Source organism: Loxodonta africana, chromosome 1, assembly GCF_030014295.1.
Source record: "Loxodonta africana isolate mLoxAfr1 chromosome 1, mLoxAfr1.hap2, whole genome shotgun sequence".
Classification (NCBI taxonomy): domain Eukaryota; kingdom Metazoa; phylum Chordata; class Mammalia; order Proboscidea; family Elephantidae; genus Loxodonta; species Loxodonta africana.
The window spans coordinates 115,458,697-115,473,159 of record NC_087342.1 but is presented as its reverse complement, the minus strand read 5'-3'; the positions used below and the strand labels follow the sequence as shown (position 1 = coordinate 115,473,159).

The 14,463-nt window shown below is 40.7% G+C and overlaps 1 protein-coding gene across 1 annotated transcript in view; it reads left to right on the top strand.

Annotated features, from left to right (window-relative positions):
- The window catches only part of PKHD1 (PKHD1 ciliary IPT domain containing fibrocystin/polyductin), a 595,384-nt gene that overhangs the window by 238,920 nt on the left and 342,001 nt on the right, over positions 1-14,463 (top strand). The window contains exons 41-42 of the mRNA XM_003404439.3: positions 1,197-1,253; positions 1,503-1,633. Coding sequence (XP_003404487.2) covers positions 1,197-1,253; positions 1,503-1,633 — 188 coding nt within the window. The remainder of the gene's footprint in view (positions 1-1,196; positions 1,254-1,502; positions 1,634-14,463) is intronic.

Sequence of the window (14,463 nt, the reverse complement as noted above, 5' to 3'; positions counted from 1 at the left end):
TAATAGTGAACCCAGGTTTCAGAAGGGAGAGTGTTGACATGTCGTGGGGTTGTCAACCAATGTCATAGAACAATGTGTGTACTAACTGTTTGTTGAGAAACTAATTGGTTCTATAAACCTTCATCTAAAGTACAATAAAAAAGAAAAAAATGATCTGTTGAAATGCAAAGCAGTAAAGGTTCTAATCCTGAGGGGGAAAACTGTCTAGTGAGAAAATATGGATCATATAAACATGCTTTAAAACAAACTCCAGCTCTAGAAGTCACAGAGCTATGGACAATAGAGGGAACCACTTGTAGAAAAATCTGATTAGAAAGGAAAGGTACAGAGAAGTCAAACTAACAGATGTAGGATTGACTTTGTTTATTCTTCTTACTTTTGTCTGTGGAAGGGAAAAGTTTGCAGAAACCTGGAGCATAAATCCAGGAAGGTATCCCAACAATATTATTTTAGAGAAAATAGGAAATGCAATAAACACTAAGTAGGCAAGGAAGAAATCTTGCAGGAGGAATTTAGCCTTTAGTGTTTGGAAATTGTGGATTGGGGGCTCTTGATATCTCTTATTTTGTGAGTAAGAGAATTAAAATAATTGTTTTTTAGTATATTATTGACAAAGTACTCAATCTCATAAGAAGTTTGCAAACCCAGACCTGTCAAATGACATGGGAATCCCCGGCCAGGAGGGCGCTGTGGGGCTGCTCCCTATTCACCTTGTGGAGGTGACCAATATTTCCCTTTAGCATGGCCCATCCCTTCTGTTCCAAACCTCAGTGTTTTGTATGTAAGAGTCTCAGGTGCTATCCAGTCTAGTCCTTCAGGATATTCTAGTTATTCCAGGAGAAGAGGGAAGCATGCAGATAGCTGGTGGCCAGTTTGAACATCAAGGGATGGGGCTGGAGCTGACACTAGGGCGTGTGGCACTTGACTATGGAGACATCACTGGGACTGTCCCTGAGACATGAAATAGTAGATCTATTTCTCTGCTTTTTTTTTTTTTTTTTTTAAATGACCTTCTCATCCATAATTCTCTAGAACTAGAAAGTCCATGTGATCTCTAGCTCCTTGTCTGGCATAGATAAAAACTCAAAAGCAAAAACAAAACAATATATACCCAAAAGAAGAAATAGTACTGCAGTTCCCCTTGTTTTCCTGAGTGGCATGAAATGCACTGAGGTAACGTGGTCTTTTGTTTTTAGGGACATGCATGGAGATGGGATACATCTCTTGGGAGACTATTCTTAGAAGAAAAAATGGTAAATATGTAAATTGGTTTTAAATCTATTATAGTCCATTTAAATTATCATATATTTAATAGACTAGCCTGATGCCAAAATGTTAGCTGTCTTAAATTTGTTGAAAATACCAAATGTTTTCTAAATATATATCATATATGTGTGTGTGTATGTACTGTCATATGTATTAGTTGATTCAAGAGTGCTGAGTTGTGTAAATTTTAATTATGGTTATTAATCCCTGTGTTTGATTTATCTTTTTAAAATCAGACTGGTCAGAACAGGGAAATACAATAAGAAACAATGTGATCATCAGTGTTTCTGGTGCTGAGGGCCTCTCCAATCCTGAAATGTTGACATCATCTGGTATCTATATCCGCAATCCCACCAATATCGTGGAGGTAAGATCTTCAGCATTGTTAGGAAGGTCAGAGCTGAGAGGGCATAAAGTTTACTCCAAAAGTTAGTTGAAGTGGTGGCCTCAGTGGTATGGTATGAAATGTCTACTTGCTGCACATTAATATTGAGAAACTAATTTATGATTTTATGTTAAGGGCTTTAGGATAAATACACTCATCATTTCTCATAGAAATCCTGTGAACTTTCTTTGAAACACAATCTATATGGAAGTCAACAAAGTAGGTATTGATATTTTCTGATTGCTTAGAGTAATATAAACTAAAATATCATCCTGAACTATCCACTCTGGGTGCTGACTCTTTGTGTTTATTGATTCTTATACCAATTACTTATTCACTCTTCACTATCTTGCTGTGTGAGTGTCCAAAACTGAGGGTAGGCAAAGTCACAATATGTCTGAGATTATGGCAGATTCCAGGAGGATGGAGTACACTTTCTTGGCTTTGATTTTTTATTCCATTATTTAGTAAAATTGAACATTACTTTTTCTTGGTAAATTTGTCCGAACACTTTAGGAAATTAATTTTTCCGGCTACAGTTTAATCATAGATCTATGAGTGAGGAATTGCTTCAGAGTACTGGGAAGGACCATTTAATTTCTCCTTTCCCAATTATTTTATCCCATGAATCATCAGTGAAAGTGTTAAGGATCTCATTTCTTCCAGGATATTCCTCTTAGCATCTCCTTATCATGAAAACCATGGCCTGTTTCTGAGGAACTGAGAGAACTCACTATTCTGTCTTCCTTTCATCATCTGTGTTCAGTTACCTTCAGCTGACTAACCCCTAATAAAGTTGTGAGTTATCTTCTCAACCCTCCTCCAGACTCTTAATTAACGTTTATTCCAAGCACAGCACTTAACACACTGTTTTAGGTGCCTAATGGGGGCAGCTAATACGCCAGTGAGGAAAGGAGGCAGAACTGCACGAATTTCAGAAAAACCAACTCTAGACCTGGAACAATTGAAACTGTTTAACTTGCCTACAAGTACAGGTCTTGTTGCATAGCTCTGCCAGCAAGCTTTGTCACCTAAAGAATCAAGTTTTGGCATGCCTTCTTTGGTATCGAAATTGTCAAATAAAAACCAAACCTGGACTTAGTAAGGAGGGACTTTATTCAAAAAGATTATTACAAAGGGGGAAAGAAATGCTTCCAATAGAGTGGTATACTGGCTCAGGATGAGGGTAGGCGAGTGTTCAGGGACTTGAACAAAAGAGAAGCTTAACCAAAATTCGGTTAACAAAAATTTTGTTCCATTTGGTCAGTGGAGACAAGCAGTTCAACTAATCATTTATGAGGCAAAAAAATGGGAACTCGGAGGGTCTGTGTCTGGCCTTTTCATATGTAAACAGGAGGCATCCATGAGTCTTATGTAAGTCATATGGAGAAGGGCGATTCTTTGCAATAAGCTGTTTTCTGGAACACAAAGGATGGGGAATTTCTTAACATTCACTCTTTTCCATGATCACAAGGCTCAGGTAAAATTCAATAGTGTCATATCTTGACTACCTAGAGGAAAGTAAACCCTCAGGATTACCCAGGTCATCTTCCTACGGGAGGCTGAAAAGTATCTAAACCCAACATTGGATGCCAGGGGTGCTGTCTGTATGATTTTGCTTTACTGGGTAGCTCACTGTCTTCTTAGTAGGTGTGATAACCGCTAGCCAGTGGGTAGAAGAATTGAGGTTCAGAGAATTAGAAAGCCATCTAAAAAAGCTGATAAGGCCCTGAGCCTTTGCAGAATGACCTGTAGAACAATGCTCAGTCAGCAATGGAAACCCTGAGTCTAAAATGGACTGCTTGCACCCCCTCAGATGCCTTCCATTGCCATTCATTTACTTTCTTCCTCATATACCCACTTTACAAAATTTAATAAAATACAGTGCATGTGTATGATCTGAGAATAAGGTTTCAGGTTAATACAGATTCATTAGTTAGGTTGTTGTTAGGTGCAATCAAGTAGATTTTGACTCATAGTGAACCTAAGTATAACAGAATGAAACGTTGCTCAGTCCTGTGCCATCCTCACAATTGTAGGTATATTTGAGCCCATTGTTGCAGCCATTGTGACAGTCCATTTCATTGAGGATCTTCCTCTTTTTTGCTAACCCTCTACTTGAACAAATCAAGTGTCTTAGTTATCTAGTGCTGCTATAACAGAAATACCACAAGTGGGTGGCTTTAACAAACAAATTTATTTTCTCAAGTTTAGGAGGCTAGAAGTCTGAATTCAGGGTGCTGCCTCTAGGGGAAGGCATTCTGTCTCTGTCAGCTTTGGAGAAAGGTCCTTGTCTCTTCTGAGCTTCTGCTCCTGGGCAATCTTCATGTGGCTTGGCATCTCCATCCACCCCCACCTTCTTTCACTTGCTTGTTTAATCTCTTTTACATCTCAAAAGAGATTGATTTAAGACACACCCTACACTAATCCTGTCTCATTAACATGATGAAGACAGCCCATTCCCAAATGGGATTATAACCACACAGGCATACCAAAAACCAAATCAAGCCCAGTGCCACAGAGCAGATTCCAACTCATAGCCACCCTATAGGACAGAGTAGAACTTCTGCATAGAGTTTCCAAGGAGCGCCTGGCAGATTTGAACTGCTGACCCTTTGGTTGGCAGCCGTAGCCCTTAACCACAGCCACCAGGGTTTCTGACCACACACAGACGTAGAGGCTAGGATTTACAACACATATTTTTTGGGGACACAATTCAGTCCATAATATTCTACCCTTTGGCCCCCCAAAATTCATGTCCTTCCCACATGTAAAACACATTTATCCCATCACATCATCTCAAAACACTTAAATCAATTCCAAGTCCAAAATCTCATCTTCTGAATCATCTAAAATAAATACATGGGTGAGACTTTAGGTGTGTTCCACCTGGGGCAAAATTCATCTTCAAGTTTTCTGTTTCCAAAGCACAATGGTGGTACAGGCACAAGGTAGACATTTCCATTACAAATGGGAGATACTGGAGGGAAAGAAGGGATAACAGGCACCAAGCAAACCTGAAACCCAGTAGAACAAATTCCATTAGTTCTCGTCTTGAAAATAATCCTTTGTTCTCTGAGACCATCTGGGCAATGGCCCCACCCTCCAAATGCTCAGTGGCCACACTGTCTGGATTCTAGGTGGAGGCCCCTCAGCCCTGGGCTTCAGCTCCACCTTCCAGGCTCACTGGGCTGGCAACTCTGCTCCTTTGGCATGGCAGTCCCACCCCCTCAGCTTTGGGTGGCAGCCCAGTCCCGCTGGTACACCTTAAAGGCAGCCCCACACTCCAGAACTGAGCTGGTGAATATCCGACTCTTTGAAACCCAGGAGACTGAGGTCCCATCCTTTGAGATCCGGGAGACCATAGCCCCACCCTCGGAAATTGAGAAGGCCCTGCTTCCCACGCTCATTCCAACAGTTCTGCTGATCTTTTCTTTTCTTGGAGGACAACAGATGTAACTCCTTTGGCCTGTTTCCTGCCTGTGGAATTCCAAGAGGTAGACAGAGTTTTTTCCTTTTGTTCTTTCTCTCTCTCCTTCAGTCTAAGCGAATGGGTCTTCTGCTGTGCTAGTTGGTTAGATCTATCAGCCACAGGCTTAATCTCTTTAAGAAAAGATTGTGTGGCCATGTCCTTGGTGAAAATTCTAGGATACGTGTCCTTAGTTTGTACAACAGCATTTTCCAAATCTTTAAGTTCTGTTTTAATTTTGCACAGTTCATTTTTAAGACCATCTCTTTCCTCTCAGATTTTACTATATGTGGCAAACAGAAACCACATGGCCTCTTTAATATTTTGCTTAGAAATCCCCTCAGCCAGGTATCCAAGTTCATCACTTACAAGTTCTACCTTCCACCAAACATTTGAACATCATTCAGATAAGTTCTTTGCCATTGCATAAAAAGCATCACCATTCGTCCATTGTCTAGTCACATGTTCATTATTTTCTTTTAAAGCCTCACCAGGAGCACATTTAGCATCCACATTTCTACCAACACTTTGTTGATGACGCCACATGTATTCTCTAAGATGATAGAAACTTTCTCTATTACTTTTGTCACTTCCTTCTGAGCCCTCACCAGAATTGCCCTTGATGTCCACGATTCTACCAATAGTCGCTTCAAGGCAATCTAGGCTTTTACTATTAGGCACCTTAAATTTCTTCTAGCCTCTCTCCATTACCCAATTGCAAAACCATTTCCACATTTTAGGTATTTGTTAGAACAGCACCCTTACTTCTTGGTACCGAATCCTGTTCGTTTAGTTATTCAGTACTGCTATAACAGAAATACCACAAGTGGGTGGCTTTAACAAATTTATTTTCTCACAGTTTAGTAGGCTAGAAGTCTGAATTCAGGGTGCTCGCTCTAGGAGAAGGCATTCTCTGTCTGTTGGTTCTGGAGGAAGGTCCTTGTCTCTTCTGAGCTTCTGCTTCTGGTTGATCTTCATGTGGCTTGGCACCTCCCTTCCCCGCATCTCTGCTTTTCTCACTTGCTTGTTTAATCTCTTTTATATCTCAAAAAAATTGATTTAAGAAACACCCTATACTAATCCTGTCTCATTAACATAACAAAAACAACCCGTTCCCAAATGGAATTATAAACGCAGGCATAGAGGTTAGGGTTTACACCACATCTTTTTGGGGGACACAGTCCAGTCCATAACACCAAGCATGATGTTCTTCAGGGATTGGGCCCTCGTGACAACATGTCCAAAGGAAGCAAGATGAAGCCTTGCCATCCTCACTTATAAGGAGCATTCCAGCTATACTTCTTCTAAGACAGTTTTGTTTGTTCTTCTGGCAATCCATGGTATATTCAGTATTCTGTGCCAACATCATAATTCAAATGCATCAGTTCTTCTTCGGTCTTCCTTTTTCATTGTCCATGATAACCAGAGAAAATATTGAAGTTGCCAAGGATTTCCACTGCTATTCATAAGGTTTTCACTAGCTAATGCTTTCCAGAGGTAGACTGCTGGATCCTTCTTCCTAGTCTGTCTTAGTCTGGAAGCTCAGCTGAAAACTGTCCTCCATGGGTGACCCTACTGATATCTGAATACTGGTGGCATAGCTTCCAGCATCACAGCAACATACAAGCCCTCGCAGTACGACAAACTGACAGACATGTGGGGGAAACAGAGAAGGATCAGTAGTTGGAAAATATGGCCTTGGTGATAGAAACAATGCCAGAGATCGAATGATAGAATTTTGTAAGACCAATGACTTCTTCATTGCAAATACCTTCTTTCACCAACATAAACGGCAACTATGCACATGGACCTCGCCAGATGGAACACACAGAAATCAAATTGACTACGTCTGTGGAAAGAGACGATGGAAAAGCTCAATATCATCAGTCAGAACAAGGCCAGGGGCCGACTGTGGAACAGACCATCAATTGCTCATATGCAAGTTCAAGCTGAAACTGAAGAAAATCAGAGCAAGTCCATGAGAGCCAAAATATGACCTTGAGTATATCCCACCTGAATTTAGAGACCATTTCAAGAATAGATTTGACACATTGAACACCAGTGACTGAAGACCAGACAAGTTGTGGAATGACGTCAAGGACATCATCCATGAAGAAAGTAAGAGGTCACTGAAAAGACAGGAAAGAAAGAAAAGACCAAGATGGATGTCAGAGGAGACTCTGAAACTTGCTCTTGAGCATTGAGCAGCTAAAGCAAAATGAAGAACTGATGAAGTAAAAGAACTGAACAGAAGATTTCAAAGGGCCTCTCGAGAAGACAAAGTAAAGTATTATAATGACATGTGCAAAGAGCTGGAGTTGGAAAACCAAAAGGGAAGAACATGCTTGGCATTTCTTAAGATGAAAGAACTGAAGAAAAAATTCAAGCCTCGAGTTGCAATAGTGAAGGATTCCATGGGAAGAAGATGGAAGGAATACACAGTCATTATACCAAAAAGAATTAGTCGATATTCAACCATTTCAAGAGGTGGCATATGATCAGGAACCGATGGTACTGAAGGAAGAAGTCCAAGCTGCTCTGAAGGCATTGGTGAAAAACAAGGCTCCAGGAATTGATGGAATATCAATTGAGATGTTTCAACAAACAGATGCAGCGCTGGAGGTACTCACTCATCTATGCCAAGAAATATAGAAGACAGCTTCCTGGCCAAGTGACTGGAAGAGATCAACATTTATGCCTATTCCCAAGAAAGGTGATCCAACCGAATGTGAAAAGTATAGAACGATATCATTAATATCACACGCAAGCAAAATTTTATGAAGATCATTCAAAAATGGCTGCAGCAGTATATTGACAGGGAACTACCAGAAATTCAGGCTGGTTGCAGAAGAGGATGTGGAACTAGGGATATCATTGGTGATGTCAGGTGGATCCTGGCTGAAAGCGGAGAATACCAGAAGGATGTTTACCTATGTTTTATTGTCTATGGAAAGGCACTCGACTGTGTGGATCATGACAAACTATGGATAACACTGCAAAGAATGGGAATTCCAGAACACTTTATTGTGCTCATGAGGAACCTTTACATAGATCAAGAGGCAGTTGTTCAGACAGAACAAGGACATACTGATTGGTTTAAAGTCAGGAAAGGTGTGCGTCAGGGTTGTATTCTTTTACCATACCTATTTAATCTGTATGCTGAACAAATAATCCGAGAAGCTGGACTATATGAAGAAGAACGGGGCATCAGGATTGGAGGAAGACTCATTAACAACCTGCGTTATGCAGATGACACAACCTCGCTTGCTGAAAGTGAAGAGGACTTGAAGCACTTACTAATGAAGATCAAAGACCACAGCCTTCAGTATGGATTCCACCTCAACATAAAGAAAACAAAAATCCTCACAACTGGACCAATGACCAACATCATGATAACTGGAGAAAAGACTGAAGTTGTGAAGGGTTTCATTTTACTTGGATCCACAATCAACAGCCATGGAAGCAGCAGTCAAGAAATCAAAAGATGCATTGCATTGGGCAAATCTGCTGCAAAGGACCTCTTTAAAGTTTTGAAGAGCAAAGATATCACCCTGAAGACTAAGGTGCGCCTGACCCAAGCCGTGGTATTTTCAATCACATCATATGCATGTGAAAGCTGGACAATGAATAAGGAAGACTGAAGAAGAATTGATGCCTTTGAATTGTGGTGTTGGCGAAGAATATCGAATATACCACGGACTGCCAAAAGAACAAACAAATCTGTCTTGGAGGAAGTGTGTCCAGAATACTCCTTAGAGGCAAGGATGGCGAGACTGCGTCTTACATACTTTGGACATGTTGTCAGGAGGGATCAGTCCCTGGAGAAGGGCATCATACTTGGCAGAGTACAGGATCAGCGGAAAAGAGGAAGACCCTCAGCGAGGTGGATTGACATGGTGGCTGCAACAATGAGCTCAAGCATAACAACGATTGTAAGGATGGTGCAGGACTGGGCAGTGTTTCGTTCTGTTGTACATAGGGTCACTATGAGTCGGAACTGACTCGATGGCACCTAACAACATCAAGAACAAGGGTTTTATTTTACTTGGATTAGCAGTCAACACCCATGGAAGCAGTAGTCAAGAAATCAAACGATGTATTGCGCTGGGCAAATCTGCTGCAAAAGACCTCCTTAAAATCTTAAAAAGCAAAGATGTCATTAGATATATTCCTGACATAGTCATCTTTGATGAACTTAAATTTCTGTAGTTCTCTTGTCATTAGATTATTGACTTTTAGACCATACCTAACACAAGGTCTGGCACTTAGTAGGTGCTCAATAAAAATTTATTGACTGCAATAAATGAATAAATGTAGGGATAATTCTATAACTAAAGAGTGGGAGAAGGAAGAGGAAAGTAGAGAGTAGATTCTGTAATCATTTTGATGACTGAAAAATAAGATATTTAACTTGTTACATCTTTTAGATCCTGCTGAACTCATCCGTTGCTGTTAAATCCTGTGCTGCCCACTCCAATTTTTCAGCTGTGACACCAGCTTTCTGTTATGCTGCCTCTTTTGTCTGCGTATTGGCTGAAATGTGCCATTATTAAAGACATGGGCTACAACTGGGCCTCCTGAGGATGGCACAGGACTGGGCAGTGTTTCATTCTGTTGTGCAGAGGGTTGCTATGAGTTGGAACTTACTTGATGGCACCTAACAACAAAAACAACATGTGCAAAACCTAAAAGTAATGTGCTGCTCCTACCCCTTTACAAACAATAAAGTTCATTTCAGTCATTGAGCAAGCTATGAGTTACTATTGTGTCCTGTGTGGATGAAACACAGAGTACTTTGAATAATATATTTTAGAAATACAACTTGTAGTAATTTCCTAGAGCTGCTATAACAAAGTACCACAAATTGGATGGCTTATAAGAGCAGAAATTTATTGTTTTATAGTTCTGGAGGCTGGTAGTCCCAATTCAGAGTGTTGGCAAGGCCATGTTCTCTCTAAAAGCTTTAGAGGAAGATTCTTTCTCATCTTTCCGTGGCTTCTACTAGCCCTAGCTCTTCCTTGGTGTGTAGATATATCTTCACATGGCTATCTTCCTTCTGAATATTTGTGTCTCTTCTCTTCCTTCATAGGACATCATTCATATTGAATTAGGACCCATCGTACTCCAGTATGAGGACTTCAACATAAGTTTTTGGGAGACACAATTCAATCCATAACAGACCTTTATTCCAAAGGAGATAAGGAGGCTACAGCAACAACTTGGGTGTGTCTGTGCGTGTGAGTGCGTGTGTAATGCATAGAATAGAAACAGATGTGGTAGAAAAACTTGCCATCCTCTAGGATTGTTCAATGGTCTGACATTTGGGAGACAGATTCCTTTATACTGCGGAACTGTTACATGGGTGGTGACTTGGGTTCTGCTACGAGTGGCTCAGAGTTGGACTGCCCCTCAAGGGAACATACCCAAGCCTTGTGTGTGGTCAGTTTTCATGACCTTTCTCCCACCTTGTTTTCCAGTTTTCTCTCAGCCTGGAAAATTATTTTTTAAAAAGTCACTGTATTATTGAGATTAATTGATATTTTTCTACTTTTTGTAATTTTAAACTTTTTATTTAAAAATAATATTATATTTGCCAGAAGTTGCAAAAATAAAAGAGAATTCCCATATACCCTTCGTCCAGACTTCCCCGATAATAATATCTTACATAACCAAAGAACATTATCAAATCCAAACAATTGATGTTGGTAAAGTACTATTAACTAAACTACGGACCTTATTTGAATGTGAAGGTGACCTACTCTTAATGGTTGAGCAACCAACCCTGAAAGCCTAACCTTTCTTCCACATACATGAATCTGACCTTGGAATCTCTGACCTGGCAGGTAGCTAGGGGAAGAAAAGGAGTTGGTCCCTTGGTCTCAGCAGTGATTTGTGGTTGTATATTATTCCAGAATTGCACTGACTCAGACCCTAGGACCAAAACCCATGGCCACAGAGTAAGGAGCTCACCTTGGCTGCCAGCCAATCACCTTTATGGCTCACTCACCTTCAACCCTTCATGGTACAAGAAGATTTCAAGTGTGATACTCTTTTTTTTACTTCTCATAGCCGCAAATGGTCCCTGCCTCCGTGCCCAGAGTATAGCTAAGTCCAAGGCAATTCCTCTGAGAAGCAAAACCTGAACTTTGTGCCTTCTTGCCAGGGAGAATTCATGTGTGATACCCTGTTTGAGTCTTCAATGGCTTTGTGGTGGTATTCTTTTGCATACTTTTAGATAGGCCTTTTGCAAAAACACGTTGATAGAGGTTCGTTTGTAGCTTCTTAGGGTGCTGCACTGCCCAGGCTGTCTTCACTCAACAAAACCAGCATCTCAGTCTCTACTCCTTTTAAGGAGGCTCCTTCTTATCTACTCAGAGGCCCAAGCTTTCCTGAAGACATAACTTACGTCAGTCTATTTCCATAATCTCAAGCTGGAAAGTCTTTGCTGTTGAACAGTGAGTGCTTGTTCACTTTCAGAGGTCCAGAGTATCCCCTATTTATGGACGTGTTGGAAATTTCCTATGGACAGACTCCTGCTTAGGGTATTCTGTGAAAAACCCTAAAGAAGAGCCTTTTGGAAACATCCATTTAATTTGAAGGGAATTTGTTCAGGTTTAGTGAATCAATTTTTTAGGGGATACTGTGTTTAAAGGCCCAGCTTCAGGTCTCTGGCTCCCCCACTCAATAGTAATGTATATTTAAGAGCTGCCTGAAGGGTTAACTCTCTTTTCTCTAGTGACTATAGATGCAGACCTCAAGGAGCTGGCTTACTTGGGCAGTTAATTTCTTTCTGGAATTTCTCTTGCTTGACTGTCCATAATACACTGACTTCTGCAAAGAATTGATTTCCACACAAAATTCCCTGCTTGCCTTAAACCCTTCCCCAGAAGGCGATGGCTGCCTGCATAAATATGTGGTTTTTCCTCATGAATCATTTGTAGCATACCCAACTGGAACTGAGAGTAAAAAGAGCTGGGAACTAATGTGAGCTGACTGTTAAGGGCTTCTTTAAAAGAAAAGTAAGACTAAGACTTATCAGCTACCCAACTAGAAGGAAGGTCAATACTTGGAAAGCATTTATACATGATCATCCAGATGCTCCATAAATACTAGTGGTGCTAGGGGAGATATTCAAGAAATCCGTTCATTCTTGAAAAAACTTACATTCTGAGCACCTGCTCTAGCAAAGGTAATGAATAAAGATGTAACCCCTGGAATACATTCTTGAAATGCTTGAACATTTCCCCTCCTTGTAAAGTCTTGGTAATGAACTAGATTTCACTGGTAATGCAGCACAGGTGTGTGTCCAAGTGAGTTTATCATTTTTGACCTCTAGTGGACCTTTGTCTTTGTTGCATAGTTGCAGAAAAGATAGGTGTTTAAGAAGCCAACCATTTCCTGACCCTCAGTTCTTGTGTACCCACAGCCTTTTCTGTGGCTTATAGGTATGGTAGAGAAAGCTGCTCAGTGCAGGTTATGTGGAAGGTGGAGCTACACGTGTACTGCCCGAGGGTAGATTTCAGCTATGTAATCACGACTGAGAATCAACAGCTCTGGTGATACCTTGAGTATCTATGGGGAATGTAGAGATACGTTAGGCATTTGTATTGTACAACTCAGAGACATTGATTCTTCCTAAAGCTGAGAATCATGTTCTGTTTTGTAGCACAAAGAAAAGAATTGAGATAACAGATTCAATCCTAGTAAATACTCTTTTGGGAAAGCCTAATGCCAGATTCGATTGTTTTTAAAGAGATAAATACCCTCAAAGTAAAGATATTGAAGCATTCTTATTGTAATTAGCCATGTTTTCATATTTAGGTTGGTCTTTCCATCAAAATGTGGAGAAGGGATATTGAGTTATTTAGATAACACATGGCTCTAGTCTAGACTATAGAACAGGGTTTCTCAACTGTGGCAGTATTGCCATTTTGGGCCATATAAATTGACTCGATGGCAACTAACAACGACAATGATTCTTTGATGTGGGGGTCTGTTCTCTGCATAGCAACATCACTGGTCTGTACCTACTAGATGCCTGTAGTATCCCCAAGTTGTGACAACCAAAAATGTCTCCAGTGATTTGCAAATAGCCCCTAAGGAGTAATCATCCTTGGTTGATAACCATTGATCTAGGCTATGCCATCCCAAGATAACTCTAATCTTAGAGATAGCCCCGGATCCCTGAAATCATGCTGGCATCCGGCATGGTAATTCAACCTCATATTCAATGATATCTAAAAGTCATTTTTGCTGAGTACCATGTGGTAAGTGAGACATGTGATTAGAATTTTAAGTAGTGTCAGAAAATTGGAGAAATGCTCAGAATCCAAAATACTGAAACAGTGGAGAGTGGGCAAGCTAGTCCACCAAGGAAGAACACATTCTGTAAAAGAGTTAAAAATGAGGAATGGCTGTCTATTTACAAAAACCCCTGGGTGAAAAAATTCCTTGGAGTCTATGGTGAATAACAGTCTAAAGTAAACAACATCAGGCTATTGTGTCAGCCTGGCTTCCCTGACCAGTTTCCTGGCTGTTGTCCGCTGGCCAGGCTTCTAGTCCCTGGGTAAACTCTGCCTCTGACTCACACTTCCCTGGTGACTGAAGGCCTGGGGGAATTGGGACATTGGTGCATTTGTTTCTTCTCTCACAGGAGGCACAGAGTTGAGTACTGTTGGTTTTAAAACAACTTATTTGAGTTTTTCTCCCATATTGACTTTGCTTGGCTGACTATTTCATGTGCACGCTTGCATGTGTTTGTGTTCCCAGTGAAACATGTGGCACATCCAGAGAGGAATAAGGCTCTTTAGGGGGTCTTCTTCTGTAGGATGTAGGAGTCCCTGGGTAGTACAGATAGCTAAATGCTGGGCTATTAACTGGAAGGTTGGTGGTTCAAACTCACCCAGAGGCTGCTTGGAAGAAACACCTGGCAGTCTGCTTCTGAAAAGGTCACAGACATGAAAATCCTAGGCAGCAGAGTTCTACTCTGAAACACATGGGGTCACCATGAGTGAGAATCAACTTGATGGCAACAGGTTTGGTTTTTCTGTAGGACGTACTGCTGTATTATGATTCCCAATGAGTTATCCAGGTTCAGAGACCTACTTTTAATTATTTCCAAAGTTGCCTTTTCATTTAGGAATTAAAGTTAATAGCATATTAATTAGTCTAGAATGACTGAAGCCACAGCATAAAACAAGTTTACTCAACCTAAGCATAAATAGATAGGTAAGAGCTACAATTAAAATACTATGATTAGAGTCTTCACATTCAGCCCTTCCTTACTATTGTTGTTGCTAGGTGCCATCAAGTCTCTTCCAACTCCTAGCAACCCTGTGTACAA